General features: G+C 38.7%; 1 protein-coding gene across 4 annotated transcripts in view; it reads right to left on the minus strand.

Moving 5' to 3' along the window:
* Nucleotides 1-19,218, minus strand: part of LOC124136332 (SRSF protein kinase 3-like) — a 59,528-nt gene that overhangs the window by 19,559 nt on the left and 20,751 nt on the right. For all 4 annotated transcript variants that reach the window (XM_046502235.2, XM_046502233.2, XM_046502236.2 and 1 more), the window contains 2 exons: nt 11,848-11,956; nt 141-228 (listed from right to left, as the gene is read on the minus strand). In XM_046502235.2, coding sequence (XP_046358191.1) covers nt 141-228; nt 11,848-11,956 — 197 coding nt within the window. The remainder of the gene's footprint in view (nt 1-140; nt 229-11,847; nt 11,957-19,218) is intronic.

A 19,218-nucleotide genomic window follows, 5' to 3' on the forward strand; every position in this document is an offset into this window, starting at 1 on the left:
TCCGGCTTTGTAGACGGTGTACTGACATCACTATTCAGGTTTGTAAATGAGCAATTTCCAGTTGCAAATCACCAACATTACATCAATCTCACAGTAGCAGACAATGTAGAAATGTATAAACAGCTTCTGTACACACTTACACATTTTAATAACTTAATTTCATCCAGGGCTGTCTCTGTATAATGCTGAGCACTTTTGACGACCTTCAGGGCCACAAACCTCTTCTGTCTGGAAAGAACAAAACAATCATTATCAATCATTATCAATCACAATCATGGCCATCACCACCATCATCATCATCATCATCATCACCATGGCCATCATCATCATCATCACCATGGCCATCATCATCATCATCACCACCACAATCATGGCCATCATCATCATCATCATCACAATCATGACCATCATCATGGCCATCACCACCACCCCCACCACCCCCATCATCATCATCATCATCATCATCACCACCATCATCACCACCATGGCCATCATCATCACCACAATCATGGCCATCATCATCATCATCACCACAATCATGGCCATCATCATCATCATCATCACCACCACCACAATCATGACCATCACCATCATCATCACCACAATCATGGCCATCATCATCATCATCATCACCACCACCACCACCACCACCACCACCACCACAATCATGGCCATCATCATCATCATTAGAAATGTGAAACATAAAACATATCAAACTATATTTGAAGGCTACAGGCATGCATGTGTTGTATGTCCTGACTAATTGAGGTTTTATAGTGCTAGCCCTCTCATATACCCACAATCACACAGGTTATGGGATGCATAACGAAACATGTTCAAGATGTCTGTCCGCAGACAAGCCCTAGAACATTAGAACACACATACCATGATCTGAATATCCTAAATAGCATTTAAGCTGCACACAATATCAAATGACAGACTTCTGTGATGGCATATATCAGGGCTGACACAGCAAAACATTCACAAGATATGTATCATGACTCCCACGATACAAAGGCATTAACTCTATCAGAGCCTAACTTCATACAAAATCAACTTGAAACATAAACCTTGTCAGCCATGAAACTGTTTGTGTCAAGAATTGTGTGAAGATCACAAGCTTGTTAACAACTGTTGGAATAGACTGGCATAGTCTGCTATCTAATGGATTAAACTATTGATTAAATCAATCTTTAGAAACACATCAGTGACATTACAGACATTGTTTTAACACATTTCCAAGAATATTACATTCAACAGAATAAACAATAGAGCTTTCATTTTTTGGGTCCTCTTTTGATTTCTTAGGTGTGACAGATTCTGTAAATCAACTGTAAACAAATCAGCTCTCCTTGCTTATGACATATTAACAAAAGACCTATCAATGACTGACGGTACAATCCAATCTGAAACTCTGCATACACAACTGTTAATATTGCAGTGTATTTCAACACACGAGTCTTGCATTCTGTGTCATGTCTAGTGTGTATCACCGTGCATCAGTGTATTATTGGAAGCTTGGTTTGATTGGGATAACAGAAGGCAGAATACATTAAAAATAGCTGCATAAGATCTAACTGTCCAGTTAATTACACCTGAAAATGGAAAGAAGGGCAAATGAACTCAATAATTACAAGATATTGTGATTTCCCTGACTTAAACCCTGTTATCGTTGAAATAATTTCTCTATATTAATAATGGTTTTTTTTACCTATAGTTCCATCAGATGCTGTTATAATGTTCTTTAAGATAGTTACCAGTCACAGGACTAAGGCTAGTGGCTGTGTTTAACCCTGCCATTGAGACATTCACTTGTCACATATCTAATGGCTAGAATCGGTGTGTAACCCTGATTTTGTTAGGAGTTCACAAGTCACAGAACTAATGGTTAGTGGCTGTGTCTAACCCTGTAGCTACCCCACTGACACTGGGGCGTAACAGAAAGCTGCATTGTACAAGAAGGGGCGAGGAACCATATATAAATCTTACCATGACTTCCTGAAATGTGCATTAAACCATGTGTCAAGGTTGGTTTGGTTGGTTTGCTATTTAACGCCGCACTCAGCAATATTCCAGCTATATGACGGCAGTCTGTAAATAATCGAGTCTGGACCAGACAATCCAATGATTAATATAATGAGCATCGATCCACCCAATTGGGATCGATGACATGCATCAACCAAGTCAGCGAGCCTGACCACCCGATCCCGTTAGTCGCCTTTTACGACAAGCATAGTCACCTTTTACGGCAAGCATGGGTTGCTGAAGACCTATTCTACCCCAAATCTTCACGGGCCCCATGTGTCAAGACAAACAGACGAAAAACCATTCCAACTAAAACCCAAACCCAAAGAATAAATGTAGCTGTGCTGAGGGTCAGTGTTTGAAATAAAATAAATAGCTAGGCTGCTATCAGGACCCACAGACTTCAAAAGCAGCAGGCCCTGACTAAACTTGTCAGGCCCTCATTTAAAAAACTGCAGTTTATTTGACATATAAATCGACACATAAATTTACTGCATACCATAGAGACCCAATAAAATTGGAAACTATGGGCCTGACACAAGATCTACCTGCCACTGACCCATGGGCAGGTGCTTATTTCAAACATTGCGGAGGGTCCTGATGAGGCTTATTGTTTTGCATAAACAACTTATAAAGCATTGTAAACATGAGCTGAGTCAAATTTAAATCATAAAAGATTAGAATAAAATATGCAATAATTTACCTACGAATATATTACGTGGAAAACCTGTTAAACTTTTTCACTAAGCCGAAAAATATAATGACTACTGACTAAACATGCTGAAGCCCAAAATTTTACTAACTACCAACTTGTAAACCCTCCTCTCCAAGGTACTTGTTTGCCAAAACTCAAAAAGGAAAAGGAAAAGAATCCTGACAGTGTTACTTTTTACAACATGGCATTTCCTGACTAGCAGAGACTGCTAATAATGAAACAATGTTGCAGACAGTGTTACGATGACATAGTGTGCAAGCTGGAAGAGTCCTGCTGGGAAGACAAGCCTTATGAAAGTAATGTGTTGGAGACATGAACACTCAGACCCTGGACAACAACACAGGAAGGCATTCAGCCCCTTTTTCACATGCAGCTTTTCCACTTGATTGCAAAAGATACCTAGACTGATAGTCGTTTTCAGCCAAGCTGCACACAGTCCAACAGGCTATACACAGCATTAAGGCTTCATAATGTGATCAACAAACCATCTAAGAGATTGATTTGTGCCACATAAAATATCAATCAACAAGCCAGGAGTACTTGGTTTGTGGGCCAACCCAGTCCAGAATGGTGATTGAGGGGGCTGGTTATTGTGTCAAGAGAAGCCCTTGATTATCAGTTAATTTCTGGTATACAGCCAACCACTGACAGAAACTGGATAAGTAGGATAATGAATACCTGGTCAGCAGATCCCCTCAGTGTGCAGGGGGAAAATTAAAGTCCCAATTATTGTTCAGATGGAATCTGGATGGAAATATATAATGATTCTCCAGAGACTGCTTACAGTATGTCAACATTATTCCAGAAAACATATCCAAGTGTACTTAATTTAGTGTAGTGATCTACAGCTTCCTTGGGTATTGAGGTTTTGGTTTGGTTTGGTTTAAAGCCGCACCCAGCAATATTCCAGCTATATGACGGCGGTCTGTAAATAATCGAGTGTGGACCAGACAATCCAGTGATTAATATCATGAGCATCGATTCACGCAATTTGGATCGATGACATGCATCAAGTCAGCGAGCCTGACCACCTAATTGAGGTTTTGGGCAAGGATATCTTGACCTATCGACCACATAAATATTCAGTCTCTAACATCAGGGATGGGTCAGGGATCCCTTTTAATGTCATCCATTTCCCCGCTGTATCAAGTTATACTGAAAATACTTTTCCTACTCAACAACAAAGCCTCTTGAGAAGCCAGTTATTGCAGACACATTACACACACACCATCAACTGTGAGCCAGAGAATGTTCTTAAATGCTGCTGTCAGCAATATTCCAACTATATGACGGGAGACAGTAAATAATGAAAGTGTGTGGTTGGTATCATGAGCACTGCCCCATGCCATCGAGGTACAATGATACGTCATCACCCGAGTCACCAAGCTGACCATCCGATCCATTAAGTCGCCTTTTACAACCAGCATAGTTTGCTGGGGGCCAATTCTCAACCCGGGCCCCCTTGGGGCAAGCAATAGAATGCTGAGACCTATCTGGTTCCCATGTGGTACCAATAAACAGGGATGCACTGAAGCTGCATGATTGTGCAATATTTATACTCATGACCTCTTAGTAACAATGTACTCAACACAAATTTACTTGCTATAACAAATAGAAGATGTTATTGTCAATCTATCAATGTTTATCAGGACTATGGTGTAGGCGCCTAAGCACAGGCTTTGCAAACCATGTTAACAAGTACATCAGAAGGTTATTTGATAAACAATGTACTTAACATATGCTGTCTTGCAAATCAAAAGAAAAGAAATGAAATTTCATATCGAACCAACAGCATTAGCTGGAAATTTTGAATGTCAGATTTCATACATCAAGCACTCAGTAAGAGCCCACAATTCTGAAAACACATACTGTTTATCGACATTGTAACTCTCACATTTGTGGACAGAAATGACATCACTCAATGCCAGTCATACATTACATGATGCCAATTTTACTACAGTTACAACTGAATAATTCTGGTAGTTCTAATAAATATTGATCAAACTTCCCAAGGTAAGGGAGTTAACTTGCTGAACTGACAACTGACCAAGGGGAAATTTCAACACAATTAGAGCGAGCTGACATTTACCAGTAGTGTTGGCACATGTAGAATGACTCATCCTTCAAGTGTGCTACTGCTGTAATTAACACATAGCCTTATCATAATACACCGTCACAACACAACCAAACATTCACTCCCCCTTGTGGCTTCATGAGGTGGGGTTAGGTGAAATGGGGTTCAACATGGCATTCAAGCTTATTGCACTTACGTACCTTATGGGTTTGTGTGTGTCTGTTTGCATCCAGTCAGGACTAGTTTTTATAGGGCTAGCCCACCAGATACCATGCAACAGTTTAACATGGATACCCCACTCAGACACAGCATACCGACTCCAAGCCTACCAGTCTATTTTATTCCCTTATTGCCGAGCAGCAGGCGGGCAAACAACAAGTACCATCTGTTAACCTTTAGCCTGCAGAATTGTCGCGACACGCAGTCTAAGGGTTAATGTCTGTGACACGGTATGACGTGGTATGATGCGGCTCTCCGAGCAGACGTTCTATCCACTAGACCACAGTAGCTAAGGCAAATGATACTCAGTGATATACGGCTTCACTTAATGTATTGCCTACACATAATCAGTTTAATTAATCCTTTCTTATCATCCAAAACTGGCTCCCACAGGGGATAATGCTTGGACGAGATCAAGCGATATCTATACTGTAGATATCGCTGCAATGAAATTACATCACAATGCTTTGCAGAACATTTTTACGTTACTGGTTACCATGACGTCACAATCAAATGACATCACTAATGGCTCTGCTACTGAAGCTGTTAGCAGTACTTTTTACACTGAAGACACTGCTAATTACTGTCTACAAATTGGAGAATTTGGAAGAATGATGTTAGATGATAAATAAAATCTCACCCTCGTGTTTTTGATATCAAATATATCAACACTCGTTGATAAAAGTGGGAAAATCCTCGGCAAGCCTCGGAATTTTTCCACTTTTATCAACTCGTGTTGATATATTTGACATCAAAAGGGTGAGATTCTCTATATACACACTAATAGTCAGGTAGGACCTTAAATGTGTTAAACCGTCTCTATTCTAAATACACAATAATCATAGAAGTGCTAGTGTAATCACACACATGATATATAAATGACAAACATGTAGTAAAGATTAAGATTTTGTAATGAAGAAGACAAACTGTTCTTTTACTGGTGTCATGAGTTTTAAAATACCAGATTGGTAGGCCTTGTAACGAGTACCTGTATTGCAATATTCAGAAACAATCCATGCATTGTGATAACTACTTCTTTTGCAAAGGGACACGTTATAATAATAGTAATAACAAGTATTTGTCAGAGAGTGACGAAATATCCCCCGCCTGTACACCATAGTACCAAATATGAAGAAAATCCAGCGATTAGTTCTTGAGATATTGTGGCAACACCGTTTTCCAACTCCAAAAACAGATTTGCCTGCTGTGACCTTGAAAATGGGGTCAAGGTCACCAAATCTGACAGGTGTATGCGGTGTCTGTATATACACTATAGTTCCAAATATGAAGACAATCCAGCGATTAGTTCTTGAGATATCGCGGCAACACCGTTTTCTAACTCCAAAAGCAGATTTGCCTGCTGTGACCTTGACAATGGGGTCAAGGTCACCAAAACCGACTGGTGTCTGCGGTGTCTGTATATACACCATAGTTCCAAATATGAAGACAATCCAGTGTTTAGTTCTTGAGATATCGCGGCAACACCGTTTTCCAACTCCAAAAGCAGATTTGCCTGCTGTGACCTTGAAAATGGGATCCAGGTCACCAAAACCGACTGGTGTCTGCGGAGTCTGTATATACACCATAGTTCCAAATATGAAGACAATCCAGTGTTTAGTTCTTGAGATATCGCGGCAACACCGTTTTCCAACTCTAAAAGCAGATTTGTCTGCTGTGACCTTGAAAATGGGATCCAGGTCACCAAAACCGACTGGTGTCTGCGGAGTCTGTATATACACCATAGTTCCAAATATGAAGACAATCCAGTGTTTAGTTCTTGAGATATCGCGGCAACACCGTTTTCCAACTCTAAAAGCAGATTTGTCTGCTGTGACCTTGAAAATGGGATCCAGGTCACCAAAACCGACTGGTGTTTGCGGAGTCTGTATATACACCATAGTTCCAAATATGAAGACGATCCAGTGTTTAGTTCTTGAGATATCGCGGCAACACCGTTTTCCAACTCTAAAAGCAGATTTGTCTGCTGTGACCTTGAAAATGGGATCAAGGTCACCAAAACCGACTGGTGTCTGCGGAGTCTGTATATACACCATAGTTCCAAATATGAAGACAATCCAGTGTTTAGTTCTTGAGATATCGCGGCAACACCGTTTTCCAACTCTAAAAGCAGATTTGTCTGCTGTGACCTTGAAAACGGGATCAAGGTCACCAAAACCGACTGGTGTCTGCGGAGTCTGTATATACACCATAGTTCCAAATATGAAGACAATCCAGTGTTTAGTTCTTGAGATATCGCGGCAAGAAACAGGTGGGACGTACGGACGGTCGTGAATACTATATCCCCCGCTTCGCGCTTTCGCGCGGCGGGGGATAATAATAATCATAATGTGTACTTATATTTCGCTTGACTCCATACAAAAGGTGTATGCTCAAAGCCTTAACAATTTTACCCCAGTCAATGGATTAGTGAGCACGCGCTTATCAATCTCAGCCCCCTGAGGAGTATACAACCCAAGCTGTTTATGAGGCGCTAGAAGGTTAACTGTCCTCATTCTACCAGGTACCCATTCACTGCTGAGTGAACAGATGCACATTTTGAACAAAGTCACTTGCCTCTGAGGAGACAACCCATGTGCTACTTGTCAGTGAGTGAGTGAGTGAGGTGGGTTAACGCCGCTTATAACAGTATTCCAGTGATATCGCAGCGTGTCAGCTTAATGTGGGAGGAAAGCCCGAAGTGTTGTGGGAGGAAAGCCCGAAGTGATGCAGGTCTCAAGTCGATTACCACTTCGGTGAAACCCACGAGCACAGGGATGGCAAAACCGAAGCCCTAGAAACTATCAGGAGTCAGGAGTTGCTTAACTCGACCTGATTTGTGACCTGTGTGCTGTCCTCAGGACCACATGCCACCTTTTGCAATTAATGAAATATTTGAGATGCCACTATCTATACACTCATGTAAACACTTTCAAAAATTATATGTTCGATGAGTTCAGGTTGGGAATGTGACCATATTTAGTGGAGCTAAAAATGAAACCAAATGCGAATACAATTTGACTTTCCTCACCCATGTTTTTCAAGTTAACTATACATGAAAGACTTGTCAACTCAAAAAAACTAAGATCCATGACACCAGGTATTTTTTCTCAGGTTAAGAAATATTATGATATTATGATAAGGATATTGGGACCAAATTCCGTTACTTTGAAAAATCAGATCATAATGTAAGTAGCTTCCTGAATATGACATTTAATCCTACTATGAATAACATGATTATATTAAGGAATAGTATGACAAAAATTCTGCACTTGTGAGCAAAGGCTACATGTCGGACAGCCACACAAACACAAATCTGAAGCCTCACATGCCAGGGCTGAGCACAAGATCAATCAGGATCTAACATCTGCTCACCATCAAAGATGCTGCAAACAACATTCTCCTCTTATAAAACATTGGCCTCTGTCTGTGTGTTTTTCTTCTTTTTTTTCAACTCGAATTACTGCCACGTAAAGACATTCTGGGTTTATGTTTTTTCACCATTCAGGGTCTTAACTTGTGCACAGCTTCATGTGATAGGAATGGACCAGGAAGTGACCTGATTCAGATGGAGGAGAGTGGGGTAGTGATGGATGGATGGCTGCTGCTGCTGCTAAGCAGCAGTCAAGACCCAGCAGCAGCATCTCTAACTTGGTTCTACCCGGCCAGTGTATAATCCAGCTGTGTGTAGTGGCTGCCACACTTGTGCAAATTGTTCATAATTAATGCACTGCTGTGAAGCCCAGCTTGTAAATTTGAGTATGTGCGTGAGTCTATGTTTCAAATTACTGGTTCAAGCAGATATTTCTTTCTCTATGATGTGCGTATGTTTATGGAGGAACTTGGGGAACAACTGCATAGCTGAATTGCTTAAATTAATATTGTTATGGTAAAAGATATCAATCACTAACGAAGAACATGTTGCAGACTATTAGTATTAGCTATATGGCATGTATTGCAACTGAAAAATAAAACTTTCCTCAATGTCCTTTATGTTGAGTAACACTACTGGGCTACCAAACCAGTTTAATCAACTAAATGACCCTTGGCAAAAAGGCAAACATCAAAACAGCACGACAGTAATATTCTCCTTGAAACAAACATAACTTTACAAACCTACATTGTAAACACAAGCAACCCTTTATTATATCAAAATGTAAGGTCGTTTAAAACCGTAACTGTTGATAACAAGACAAAAAGTGACTTTGACTCCAACATATTCCTTAGTTCAAAACATGAAAAAAGCAATATTTTCTCAGAAAACCAACTTATCAAAATCAAACTTTGCACTGCACCTCTCCTATTAGTATAGAAACAGTAACCCCTATTGGAAAATCCATGAACTAGTTTTTAAGTTGTAGGTCGCACAAATGTTGAAGTAAAACATAACTTTGCACTGCACATCTTCTGTTAGTAAGGAAACTGTTCCCTATATCTGAAAAGAATCCATGGAGTAGTTCTTTCATAAAAGGTCACGGAAATGTTGAAGTAAAAATATTTTAAGTAAAAAAAAAATGAAAAAAGGGTGTGTATTTTTTCTGAAAATGCAAATATTGAAATCAAACTTTGCACTGCACCTCTCCAATGGACATAAAATGTGTTCACCACATTCCAAATTAACACAAACTGTCAATCACTGGCTACTCCTGAAGTGAAAATGAAGTGCTAACTGTCAACGCCCAATTACATGAAACGGAGGTAAAGGTGTATTCATTGCTGAAGTGCTATGGGGAGTAGAGTACAGTAATAAATGAACCATCACCACCCAGGTCTTAAACTTAGCAACATTGCACTGCACCTCAGGTTGTAACCCGACAGAAGGAAGAAATATTTGCAATGGTCTTCAACAAACAACCAGCATCAAGACTTTAGGGATGATCTGCTAATTAAGCACCTCCAAAAAATGTCTGAATCCTGCCCCAGAAGAAAGTCATGGGGTTAGTGCAGGCTGTTTCAAAGTCGGTATTTCATGTGAAAGCTAGTTCACTGCAGAGTAGTGTCTTGTTTATCTGGTAACTCTTTGTGTACACTGGACCAGGTAAACGAACAGTTGTCATCTTTTGAATCCCTGAGAAATAAGTATGCATGGGCGTAGGTATACAACTGGTGTTCTTAAAACTTTACATCAATCATACAGAAGATGTACAATGTTTTAAGGCAAGATTATCCAAAGTCACTTTTCTTGCCAGAACGGGAAAGATTTGTAGCCACAAAAATCTTACCCCACATTTTCTGAATCATGCCTTTCACGAAAATAGCCTTGGGAAGGCACTTTAGGAGTGTACATTCATTAGTGCTGAACAAGACTTCACACTTTCTCCCATGCAGATGTCGTGACTGGCCTTGGTTAATTTCCTTATTAACAGCCAAGTAGTAATATATGGCGGCAACAGTTAATTCTTTTAACATTGCTTAAAATTCATTAATGGAATTAATACAACAAATGCACAAAATGATACTACTTTATTACATGTAAAACCTTTCCAAAACAGTTATTGCAATCAATTTACTGGACCTGCAATTCAGAAGAATAATTGACTTAAGTAATTTTCATAAGTCTGTATTTTCTTGTGTGTACAACCATTTTTAACAAAATACAAGGCTGTGTAGAACGGATGCATATTATACATACAGGATTATCAAGTTTTGACTTTTCCCCCCAAAGTGAACACATTACCATTGGCATGCTCACACCAGAAATAGCATATCAACAAACTCATTAATGGTTTCAATAAGCACCTCCTAAGTCAATTTCCCAGCACCCAGGGTGCTTACTACAGTCAATATATGGTAGTCAAGATCTCCTTCCTAGCCCTAAACTGAAAATAGTGTAGAACAAATAAATCATCAGCACAAAATATACAAACAGTGCTATCCCAGTAAGGTCATGAACTGGTGCTCCTGAGTATACCAAAATGTCAGTTCTAGCTTGACCGTCAGCTATTCTGATGGTGTGACATTTAGTACCCTGATAACAAGGGAGATATCTCAGCATGGTGGAAAGATCACCAAAGTGACCCACAATTGCCACTGGAATAAAGAGATGAGTTGTAATTTTTGGCCAAATGCATAATTAATGATTACATCGGAAGAGATCATATTTGGCTAATTTCTTCCCAAGATCCCTACATTAGGCCAAGGGAAGGTACTAGGGCTGAAAAGGGTAACTTGGGTTGGGTGGGTAGAGAGTACAGGAGCAGGGTAGTGACAAGACTACCGGAACGCATTGTTAATCACATGATATATTGCTTAATGACAAAAAAAACCTTCATGGTTACACTACAAGTCGCTAATGTTCACATTTCTTCTGACTTTTATAAGTTTGAATAAAGACAAAGCTTCAGTCAACTGCAGTGTATGCATGATCGGATCATTTTATACATGTATCTAAATACTCTTGGCTAGGACTCTAGTAAAACAATTCCCAATCGGACCTCCAGCGGTTATCTAGGTAGGGTCAGGAAAATTGGGGGGGGGGGGGGGTTGTCGGGTACCTGGAGAGTCAATTTGGACTTGTCTCTACCATAGAAGGTACCTAAAAACTTAGCCAAAGGTAACCTATTTATATAATTCCCTTATTCAAACCAGACTATTTACAACTAATTTCTAAAGGAAAAACATCTTCAACACAAGTAGCAATGAGACATGTTTGAAATGCAAAACTTACCTCACAATGTGATAGAAAAATTAGAACAATTATCCTTCTGCCATTGACACAGTCTAATACCCTGTGTTAAACTTTAAATACTGCAAACAAACAGGGTGTGTCTGTGCAGATACAGTTGGAATCTAAGGAAAGGTTTAAGAATATACTCACTGCATATCCCAGCTGAGCCAGACTGTTGAAAAATGTCCCCATCCAAGTTTCCTGACAACATGGTACCGGCTGTTGAACATGTCTCCAATCTTGACAGGGTGGTAGCCACCTACAACACATACAAGACACACAACATGAAGACAGTTCCATACAGACTGTACAGACAAGGAGGTGCTTGGTCGCCTAAATCCAGACTTCCCCAGTTTTCCTGGCAGATCTTCAAATGTTTATACTGCCTTTGAGTTAGTGAGTTGGGCTAACATGCTTAACACCGCTTTAAACAGTATTTCAGTCATATCACACAGCCTGGCATCTCAACGTGTGAGGAAAGCCACAAGTGATGCAGGTCTGAAACATTTACAAGTTTGGCGAAGCCCACAATCACAAGTCTGGTTCTGACAAACCAAAAATCATAATTAGCGCAAATATGTGATTGAAACCCTGATCACAGGATTCTGCCATGCATAAGGGACACAGCTCAGTGCTGTGAGTTGTTATGTCTGAGATGACTGGGCCACCTGAGAAAATGGCAGACCAGACTTATAGGGCCACTGCCACCAGGGGACCAATATTTCTCAGAAGTGTGTATCTGTGTCTTTCCATGGTAAAGCTGAACTTACTAAAGCACTTGAATGCTGCATGCCTCTCTGGCACTCTTGCCAACAACACTAAATAAGAACAAAAATTGAAAACACTTGGGACTTACATAACATGCCAATGCCCATGTTGACAGAAGGGTCTGTAGGAAGGAACTTTTTTTTGTGTAGAACACAAAAACACCAACTGTCACTTGTCACACAGACAGCCATCCTATTGATGGGACATTCCTAGTTGTCTCAGTTCTAAAATTAATTACCCAAAGATACAGCAGAAAATATAGATGGCAAGGGCAGATCAAACATGTCTAAAAGGGAGGAGTCCCAAATATCAAAATCCTCTGTCAGCCTACAACATACTACATTTGGCGTGTGTGTGTGTGTGTGTGTGTTTGTGTCTGTGTGTCTTTAATGTGAATTTTATTTCTTTATTCGGATTAGAATTCTGTGAGCATTTATTGATGACATACCACCATGGCAGGGATGAACAGCTTCTTTCAGAAAATGTTGTAATACTATGGATGGGATTGGAGGTTTAAAGTGTTTACCAATATTTTGTGATGCACAAGGCTGTATTGCGATACGTATCACGATATATGTCATAATTCTAAATTTTGAATTCAGAAGTAATCTGATACAAAAATGTATGAACTGAAGTTGGAAATGGAACAAAACAAAATGCTGGTACAACATAATGTTTACTCCGTCAATAAATACGCAGCCATCTTGGGGCCCCAGATGCATGCTCGGTATTTAAAAATCACCCGATATATCGAGCATGAGTGAGTGAGCAAAGTAAAAGTTTTACGCCACTTTTAGCAATATCCCAGCAATATCCCAGTAGTACCAGAAGTGACTGACAGAAGACATGCCATGACTTATGTCGCAAGAACATTCTGTTCCAGTGAACTATCCATCTCATCACAATCCAATCTTGTTGCTCGCTACAGCTGCACAAGCTTTGGTGTAACGGTAGGGAGCGCTAAGATCTGATATTTATGAGATTTGGTGAACTACATAATAATAGATGGGTTGATTTACTGGAAATTATTTTCAATGACCTATCTACAGTATTTGACGCTTATTAGAACAGAATTATGGTGAAAAAAACCCACAGAATTAAAAGATCGTAAATTTCATGGTTTGGTGAATGCAGAAAATGATCTTACAAATAATACTATGTGCATGCTTGGACGTATTAACTTACATATCTATGTATTTGTGACAATGCAGCTCCACATTAACAATGAGTAAAAAAGATTGTAGGTGCTATTGTTATAAACCGGTACCGGTAATTAAGTTGAAACATAAAAGTGTGATTTTCAAATATTATCTTATGTCACTTAAATTTATTTTCTGTGATGATGATATATTTAATGTTTTATAACCACTTCTTTGTTTCAGCTACTAATTTTTAAAATTAACTTGGAATATTTTTTATCAAAACGTGTTTGTCGTTATGTCGGCTATTGTGCTGGTCATGACAGGTCACCGGTTCAACAATTTATATATCCAGCTTTTGAATGAAAATACTACAGCTCCCTACCTGAATGTAATTAAAAACATTTTCTGAAGAACATATATGCAAATATCGTAAAAATTACATCCAGTTTTTAATTAATCATTGTTTTTAGAGGTAACATAACTTCGCAAAACACCACTGCCACAGGCTAATTTGCATATCATGTGACGGACATTTCTCTCATTTTAAAACAAACAATGAAATCAGAACAAACTGGCACTTTACATATTGTTTTGCATAATTACATACATATGCTACTAAAATTGCGACTGTGAGGTGCATAACAATATATATTTATACATCAAAGTGACCTATCGCTACCTCTCCGCATGGCTTCGATGACAGCATGTGATGTAAACAAATGAAAAGATTGTCTTGATGTTTAGACTCTTCAAAAATGAAACAGAAGAAAATATGAACATTGTCGAATTGAATAATATGAGTTGGCACTGTCGCGGTATGTGGTTAAGTGGGCTCTATTGAACAGGGTAACCAGAAGACATTAACACTAATGTAGAAGTGATCCAAAAGGACAAAACAAAATCAACAATAAGCAAATCCCATCAACAAGGAGATGAAACGTCTCATAATAAAAAAATTCCTAAGTTACATAAAACAACAGCTTGAGAAATATCAATAAGTGAGTTGGGTATAATTTCAGCTTGATGTGGGAGTAAAGCCTGAAGTGTTTGAGACAATTATCACTTTGGTGAAACCCACAAGCACTAGTATGGTGCTGTCAAACAATCAGGGAGGTTTTGTTAGTTTCTTTGTTTTCCAGCTGTATGACAGCGGTCTGTAAATAATCGAGTCTGGACCAGACAACCCAGTGATTGATATCACAAGCATCAATCCACGCAATTGGGACACAATGACATCTAACGACCCAGTCAGGGAGCCTGACCACCCGATCAAGTTAATCGCCTCTTACGACAAGCATAGTCAACTTTTATAGTAAGCATGGGTTGCCTATCCTACCTATTCTACCCAGATCTTCATGGGTCCAATCAGGGAGAACAAGGGATGCAGCAGACGCATGCAGCCCTTCACAGGAATTTCCTCAATGCTCCCCAAATATTATCATGCCATGTAACTTCAGTCTAAAAACATTACTTAAAGGCCTTGGCCTAAGTCAGGTCAACCTCTTAAGATCCAACAATTATCCATGTCTCAGGATCATACAAGTGAAAATGCAGGGACTGGCAATGATTGAATCAACCATATTTCATATTACCTCAAAGAAGACATTGGCCATTGCCAGACATGTAATGAACCCATCCTAAAGAAAGTATATACCAAGTTCAACGACATGGTATGAATAGTTTTTGAAAAAGTGTAACTACAGGCATGATTTTTTTCTAAATGTTATTTTTTTGCATATCGTGACCTCAACCATTGACCTTTTCATGGCATTTGCACATAGGATTACACAGGGCCATTTGGACAAAAATCCATAGAAGAATTAAAATCTGATATTTTCTCTGCAGTTGGCAAATTCCAACAAAAACTTAAAAGCAATTTCACAATATCAAAATCACAATATCATAAATAACATGGTTTCTTTTACCTTTGAGAATATCATAGTTTCTAACCAGACATTTTGTCTCAGTGGTGTGAGAGTGGCATGGGAGTGGCAAAGGTGAGCAGTGATTTGTCTGTATTGAGAAGTATGTACACACAAGCTTCATAGATGCGAGACCCTTCACTGTCTTCAACATACACACACTACATGCGATGCAGAAATTGATCAGGGAGCTGTAGACAATTATTAGATTTGTCTACCTACCCTAAGGAAAGATTGCAAAATAGATGTAGGGACAACTGAAATTGCCTTCCTTTGTTGGTGCAAATTGTCAGACGAGCACGTTAAATGCAAAGATTATTCCACTTGTATCTTGCCTGAAATGTGTAACTGAAGTCAGCCTGCTGTAGGTCATGTTGGAAGAAATTTGATTTTAAATCTGATTAGGAAGAAAGTAATTACATACACCTTGCATTTGACAAATCATGATAATCACTGCGACTCATGTTGTCAACTTGAATGGATCAACTATATATGACTAACGAAATGTTTCGCCTAACAGGGTTGTTTCTAAAACAAATAATGTATTATTCTGTTTCAACAAGTTTGCCAACACTGCTGCTATGAGGTTGGAAAGCACAACCAAAAAAGGATTCTAACAGTTCCAATATTCTTCTTGTTGACATTTAATTAACTGCAAAACAAATTCTTTCGAGGATTATGAAAGCAATATTTCATGTACTATACTGTTGAGTTTAAATTTGTGGTGCATCAGTGCAACAATAAATCATTTCAACCTTAACATGCTTAATGAATACAATGAACAGTTCGAAAAAAATTATAAAAGCTCTTGTTGCAGACTATATTTTTAATTGAAGAGGAAATACCATGACGAGAAAGACAAACAACAGGCACAAAGGCCCTCTTTAGGGCTATGTTCACTGGTACAAAACTTTATTTCTCTAGAAATATTTCAAACATAGAACTGATTTAAGCTGAAATCCCATAGAGAAAGGAGGTTCTGAACCTTTGTATCTTTTCCTAACAAAAGATGAGGTTTTGAGGGTAAATTTGGGGCAAAACATTTCAGGCAAGAAGCAGGCATCACCATGGGCACCAATTGTGCTCCCCTTCTTGCTGATATATTTCTTTATGGATATGAATCAGAATTTCTGCTCTGATTGGCAAAGTCAAAAGTTTATTTTGCCAAGAAGTTTAACTTAAGCTTCAGATATATCGATGATCTGATATCGTTCAATAACCATCAAATTCACTGATTGACCCACCTGAAGTAGAAATAAAGGAGACCAGTGAGACCGCTTCATCTGTTTCAAATTTAGATCTATGTACAAAGATTCAGAGTGACAAAACACTCTCCACAAGACTGTATGTGAAGAGGGATGATTTCAACTTTCCAATAGTCAATTTTCCCTTTATGTTGAGCAATATTCCTGCAGCTCCAGCCTGTAGTGTCTACATTTCACAACTTTTAAGGTACAATCGAGCATGCACCTTGTACCAAGATTTCAAAGAGTGCCATACAACTCTTGCTCAGAAGTTGTTAGATCAAAGTTATTCCTCAGTAAAGTTAGACATGTGGAGCACATTTCCAAATTTGACGCATCAGTGACAAAAATTATGTCTGTTTCAATTTCCCATGATAACTTATACGATATGTCACGATGTTTTTTCAGGTGAACAATTGATTTGCCTTTGCATGTGTTTGTGACAGGTGCCACCAGTTGGGCAGGATACGCTCACCCTTCAGAACCCCTGGCATCATCAATATTTGATAGTGATTCATAAACACATGCTCATGATATAGTTGGGAATCGTACAATAGACTCTGTTTTTGGCAGAGATTTCTTAAGGATATGGAAAGGGTTTTGAAACTTTTATTACTTGATAGGGGCCATTTTTGTCCCACATAATTTGCGGAATTTGATAAACAAAAGAAACGAATCAAGCCTTTTAGAAACCATTAAGGAAGTTATCAGCTGTGACAATTAGACATTGTTCAAGCTGCCATTTGCACATTTGGGTCTGAACATGCTTAAAATAACACTAAATGGACATCAAAGGCTAAAATGTTTCAAAGAGACTTCAGGAAGTGTTTTTCTAATATTTGAACATGTGGAGTCTGACCCAAGCTGATTTTTCGTGGCTATGTAGATAAGACAGTGCAAACAGATGGGAAAATATCATCCGGGAAACAGACTTGTTCAGTCACATTTCTTTTGAAATTCAAATACTTTGGCCTTTTCTCACTAATTTTAAACAGAATTCTGGTTTTGATCATGTCAGAAGTTAAAAACTTGCATATGTAAGAAAGGAACAGGCTAGACACTAGAACATATCCATTATTTTTATACCAATATTTCAAAGTTTATCACAGTTCTAAAATTTGTTATTTCCAGGGGGCAACTTGGTGATTCAAATTAACATTTGTTTTCTGCACCAGTCCACTATAACCAAGCCCAGTCACAACAACCTGAACATAATCAAGTATTGACCAGGAAAATCAGTGACTGAAAGCATGAGCAACAACCAACATTGACAAGCAATCCGCAAAGTCACTGACTCAACCACCCGATCCATCTTCTTCATCACTTAAAAAAGATCCAAATACCGTATTTTCTTGAGTATAGTGCGCACTTTTTTTTCAAAAAACACAGCTGTGTAGAAGGGGGTGCGCATTATACACGAATTAATGAGTTTTGATGTTTTTTCCCCCATGGAAAGACATTACCGTGAGCACGTAACACCGGAAATACCATGTCAACAAATCCATACTGAAGTACGCATATTATTCATGTAATTACACTGTCTGGCTATAAAAAGTGTTCTTTGTATATCTGGACTTATGTTTGTAACTTATTTCATTAATTTTATTCAAAATTCCTTTTAATATTGTTTTAATTAATTTCGGCGAAATCGTGTGTGAAGTGATCGGAAGATCGCACAACTCACCGTTATTAACAGCAACCATGGTCAGATAACCGCTATTGACGCCTTGAAACGAACTTAAGTTGACAGAGAATGGATACATATATCACAAATGCCATACTTTGAATTGTTAAAAGTCATATTTGTTTTTGTTGGACGATTCTATGTCAACACGTAATTCTCGCGATCACGCGATCACGTGCACACGAGCCTTACCGGTGAATGGTCAGACTGGTTCCATGTCAAAAATAATACCCGGCAATAGCGATCAGCTGCTTCCCTTAGGGTTATTATTATTTTAAATATGTTTAGTAAAAGCTGCATCTAAATTAACAAGATATTTGAATATATTATTCCTGATAAAAAAATAGTTTCAGATACAATTTTTGCTGATCCTTGCATTAAAAATACTGTAAAGTTATATCATTGGGTGTGTCTTGACCGAATCACCGGTAGATTCCAAGAAAACGTGTGTACAGCTGATTGCTGTGTCCGGCTTAGTTTACGAGAAAATACACAAGGTAATCTTAATCCCTGGATTTAAAACATTGGCTAGTAGAACAAACAATACAATTTAAACGGTAAATCAACATGTCTGGTGATTTTTTATCTCAAATTTCGAATTGGTACTGACAAAGTTTCTCATCACCTGTTCGTTTGCCGGACTTCGCTGAAGGGGTATGGTGTAATTTTTTTCTGCGCATAATATTCAAATTTCTTTTTTTTCCAAAATATTGAATCCGCTAGACAGGGGTGCGCATTATACATGGGTGCGCACTATACTC

This window comes from Haliotis rufescens, unplaced genomic scaffold (genome assembly GCF_023055435.1).
Source record: "Haliotis rufescens isolate VD_foot unplaced genomic scaffold, xgHalRufe1.0.p SCAF_22, whole genome shotgun sequence".
Lineage (NCBI taxonomy): Eukaryota > Metazoa > Mollusca > Gastropoda > Lepetellida > Haliotidae > Haliotis > Haliotis rufescens.